At 41.6% G+C, this 4,887-nt stretch overlaps 1 protein-coding gene across 1 annotated transcript; it reads right to left on the reverse strand.

Moving 5' to 3' along the window:
* Positions 1–334: 334 nt before the first annotated feature.
* On the reverse strand, positions 335–1,348 carry TAAR5 (trace amine associated receptor 5). The gene has a single exon (XM_030314636.1). The coding sequence runs from the start codon at positions 1,346–1,348 to the stop codon at positions 335–337; it is 1,014 nt and encodes a 337-aa protein (XP_030170496.1).
* Positions 1,349–4,887: the final 3,539 nt, after the last annotated feature.

Genomic DNA, 4,887 nt, shown 5'->3' on the forward strand with positions numbered 1-4,887 from the left:
CGCTCTTTTCTCTCCACCTCTGTATCTCAGTCTCAAGGAAGTGATAACAAGGAGCCAAATATTTTCACAGAAGTTTAACGCAGCCAATAAATACTTGGTTGATTTCATTCCCTCCTTTTCTACAGAAAAATTAAGTTAAGAGAGTGCTACATTCTACTACAGAAACATTGAATTAAGAGAGTACTATATTTCTTTTCAAATTAAGAGGTTGTTTTTTCTCCTCCACTTAAACCATGGTGCCCTAAAAGCATGCCCACAAACTCATGACACCACCCCTGCCACAGAGCACTCATCCTTCCTGCAGGGACCTACCCCTGGCCCGCATTCAAAGAAGTCACTCTTGGTACAAGTCAATAGTGGGTGTCCGAGGTGAGAAGATCTCTCGACTCAGGCAGAGTTTCAGTGCCTTTCTGAACCACCGGTAGGAGAAGACATAGATGATAGGGTTGCAGGCCGAGTTGAAGTAAGCAAACCAAATAAAGATGTCAAAGACCAGTGGTGGTGTGACGAAGTTAAGGAGGCTGTCAACCAGCGTGTCGGTTGTGAAGGGAAGCCAGCACAAGAGGTATATGCCCACGGCAATGCCGAGGGTCTTGGCAGCTTTTCTTTCACGTTTGGCAGCCCCAGCCAGGTTTTTGCTCAAGGTGTTGATCTGCTGAGCCTGCCTGATGGCAACCACAAAAATCTTCACGTACAAGCTGATCATGATGAGGCAGGGGAAGAAGAACATAGGAAAATTTAACCAGCCCCAAAACTTATTGAAGAGCAGTTGGCAACTGCCCACACAAGGCATCTCTTCCAGCCACTGGCTGAGCGCATTCTCTACCACATCTGTGTAGAGGAAGAAGGCAGTGTAAGCTGCTGGAATCCCCCACCCTGCCAGGATGTACCTGATGGCCACCCTGACTGTGAACTTGGAGGGATAGATCAAGGGCTCACAGATGGCGCAGTGGCGGTCTATGGAAATGAAACAGAGGTGGAAGATGGAGGTGAGGCAGAAGAGGGTATCCAGATAGGTATGCAGGCGGCAGAGGAAGTCTCCAAGGAACCAGCAGCTCTCCACTGAGCGAATGGTACTGAGAGGCAGCACCAACAGACCCAGAAACATGTCAGCCAGGGCCAAGGAAAGCAGCAAGAAGTTAGTGGGGGTGTGAAGCACTTTGAAGTAGGACACAGCAAACACCACAAACAAATTTCCTAGGACCGTAATCAACATGCCTACTGCACCGGCCAGGTAGATGGCCAACCGGATGCCCAGAGGATGGACTGTCCTGGGGCAAGATCCATTCACCTGGTAGCAGAATGCTGCGGGGTGTTCTTCAGCACCTTGGTTGAGGACAGCACTCATTTATGGTTCCTACTCTTCCTTTCTCTCTGGGAACTGGCCACCTGTACCACCCAAAAGACAAAAAAACAAAAAAAACAACCCCCCCAAAAAACCACAAAACAAAACAAACAAACAAACAAACAAAACAAAACAAAACAAAAAGATGTGGAGGAGAAACTGAAGGGCATTTTGTAACCTAGTACAATTTACTTAGGTACTGAAGCAAATATTGTCCAAAAATCAGTATAATGTGAGATTTAAGGTCTCATAAGAGTCACTTCTCTGCTGGCTCTGGTTTCTCTAACTGGGCACTTTTGAAATTAGTGTAGACTGTATCTTTAAGGGAAAAGAAGTAGAATGTAAGCTAACTGTTCCCTCAGAGACAAAGCAGGCTATGTCACGGTAGGTACTATACAATTATTGAGAGGCCGTCTCTTCCATTTTCATAAGTTGACCTATTGTCAAACATACAGTGAGATTTCAAGTTATCAGTCTGAAACAAGGAAGAATTAAGTCTTTGTAATAAATCATTGCTTGGGGAAAGAATAACATCTGGCTCCTCTCTTCAAGAATTAAATAAAGCAACAGTAAAATCAACAGATTGAGCTGTTTAATTACATGCCAACCAAGAAAATAATTCAAAACACAAATAATTAAAAAAGTAGAGAATTACCAATTTCAGTTTTGCATGCGGCACAATTCCTAAAGAGAACACACATTGTTCATACATCCTGGAAGAACTATCTGTTGTGAAAAAGTATTTTTCTATCTTAACACCGGTCTGCAATTTTAAACAAATTCCAGTAAATTGAATTCAAGGTTTCTAAACTACTTACAGAAGTAGGAATCAGGATCACTTCATCAGAAGTCCTTCTTGTAGCAGGTGAACACAGGTATGTAGAATTCTCTTCCATCAGCAAAGACGACAGATGTGCAATCAGTTAATGATTTTATACTCCAAATAGAAACTAGTCCTCAGGGTGGTATGCCATGCAAATGAGTGTTGGAAGTGCTCCAAGGGACCTAGTTTGCACTATTCACAAGTTTCAGTAGTTTGAAGCTTCTTCTCAGCACGAGATCATTTATCTTGCCAATTAATTAGAGATGAAAACTGAAGACACCAGTTTTATATATCCTTTTGTTTAATTTTATTTTTAGTGAGTTCTGTATATCCTTTCTGCTTTATTTTTTATTAATTTTTTTTTTCATTTATTCATTTTTGAGAGGCAAAGAGAGACAGAGCATGATTGGGGGAGGAGCAGAGAGAGAGGGAGACACAGAATCCGAAGCAGGCTCCAGGCTCTGAGCTGTCAGCACAGAGCCCAACGCGGGGCTCGAACTCACAGACCGCGAGATCATGACCTGAGCCACCCAGGCACCCCACTTGCTTTAGAATTATTCGTGCACAGGGTGTCTCTGTGGCTCACTTGGCTAAGGGTCTGACTTTGTCTCAGCTCATGATCTCATGGTTTGTGAGTTCGAGCCCTGCATCAAGCTCTGTGCTGACAGGTCAGAGCCTGGAGCCTGCTTCGGATTCTGTGTCTCTCTCTTCTCTCTGCCCCTCTCCCACTTGAATTCTGTATCTCTCTCTCTCAAAAATAAATAAACGTTAAATATTAAAAAAAACATTATTTGTGCACATTTCTTTCAACAAAATAGTTGAGAATAATTGATCATAAGCCCTTAGGTTCACTTCGTGTTGGTTAAAGAAGTCACAGTAGATGAAACAGTTCCCTGAATTCAGCCGAGTTAGATTCTTTTTCTGTTACCCCCTCAGTCATCCCTTACCCTTTTCGACCCTCTGCCTCCCCATTGGTAAGAGTACCTACAATTAGACTCATATGTCCATACTTTATTTGGATACTACCAAGGAAAATAACACATTCGATCATGTTCTGCTCTCTCTGATTTTTGGTACCAAACCTCCAGGGGATGGGATGCCTCTTTATGGCCTTGGAGAGGTCATTCCTCAAAATAAACCGGTGTTGCAAAAACCACATAACTGTAAAGGTAACAAAAGATTACATCTGCCAATGGGGCCTGTAGTAGGAAGTATAGGGGTCGAAGGAATGAAATAAAAAAAAAAATGAAGGAGGTTGACAGACACCTCCACCTTCTCCACAAAGCCTGGGCCAAACCCAGTGATTGTCACTGGAAACTTGCACTGTATCCAGTCCACGTGCATAGAAATAGATTTTTAACTCCAGAACTTGATGATCAGACCAGGAAGGATCCTGCGTTATCACATACCGTGACACCTTTTGATTCATAAATCATAATCCACCCTGCAATCAGGCAGAGATTCCCATGGCTCTAAGTCCAATCTGACCAAGAGTTTGTGAAAAGTAAGGACAAATATCTTCCAAATAAAAGAAGGCCTAAGAAGGAAACTCTCAAAAAGGGTCTTGTGTTTTGTTTGTTTGGGGGATATATTGCATCAAACCTGAAATGCAATATGCAAGCACATGTGTGATTCCTCTGTCAGAGATTACCTAACCTTCTGTGCCCTGTTTTCTAATCTATTAATTGAATATAATACAATACCTACAACCACAAGTTTGTCATGAAGATGGATGAGTGTTAAGAATGGTTCCTGTTACATGGCAAGCTGGACAGACAAGAGTGGGAATAGATACTAGTCCCGATTCTGTGTTAACCCTCCCAAGTTAGGGCTCTGATCCCCTCTTCCAGACTGACTTTCAGAAATACACTCCAGGTACATAACAACTGGGAGCAAAACTAATTGGGGTTTGGATCCTCTAGATTTTCTTGCTCATCTTGGGATTCATTGATGTTCCATTTGTACAGCTTTCATCAAAGAGGCTTTATATTTTAGAAACAAGACAGAAGAGAAAGTGGAATATTTATAAGGTAGTCAAAAGTGTTGTTTAGATTTAGGATCTTAACAATTAGTTTTGCTATTTAACAATGCTAAAGCTACTAGAGTAGGCTATAAGACAAGAATATTAATGTTCCCCCCTCCCCCAAAGCAATGTCTGACTCCTTTGAGATAAGCTGTGAGTGTTGGTCCAGGAGAGATAAAGGTTACTAGGAGATATTCTAGAAAAGAAAATAATCTAACTGATGATACCCAAGGGACCCATAAATGCTAGCAATATTTGAGACAGGCAGTCAGTAAGTTTTTAAGAATTGCCTCTATTCATATTTGCAGTCTGAAACAGTAATCACCATTGATGACTAAGGTCTAAGAAAGTGAGGTTTTTCTTTTTCTTTTTCTTTTTCTTTTTTTTAACAGAAAGATTAATAAAAGCAATTCCCTTGAGGACACAAATAAAAAAGCAATTGCAGAACAAGATTTCCTGTTTTTCGTAGCCCCTCTGCAATCCAGTCAAGATCAATTAAATGCATATGAAAGGGAAAACCTACGTTAGCAGTAGATGAGGCAAAAAAAATGTGGGCTTTACCAAGAGATACACCAGGTTTCCAGGTTATGATCTTGGAAAAGTTGCCTAATCTCTTGAACAGGGGATTTAAGCTAGAGGTTGTAGAAAGTGCTAGGAAGATTAGGTAGTTCAGTGGTAGGAAGCATCTCCTTTACT

Source organism: Lynx canadensis, chromosome B2, assembly GCF_007474595.2.
Source record: "Lynx canadensis isolate LIC74 chromosome B2, mLynCan4.pri.v2, whole genome shotgun sequence".
NCBI lineage: Eukaryota > Metazoa > Chordata > Mammalia > Carnivora > Felidae > Lynx > Lynx canadensis.

Bases quoted from the DNA above. Each gene is read 5' to 3' on its own strand.
- TAAR5 (XM_030314636.1), bottom strand. From the start codon at position 1,348: ATGAGTGCTGTCCTCAACCAAGGTGCTGAAGAACACCCCGCAGCATTC.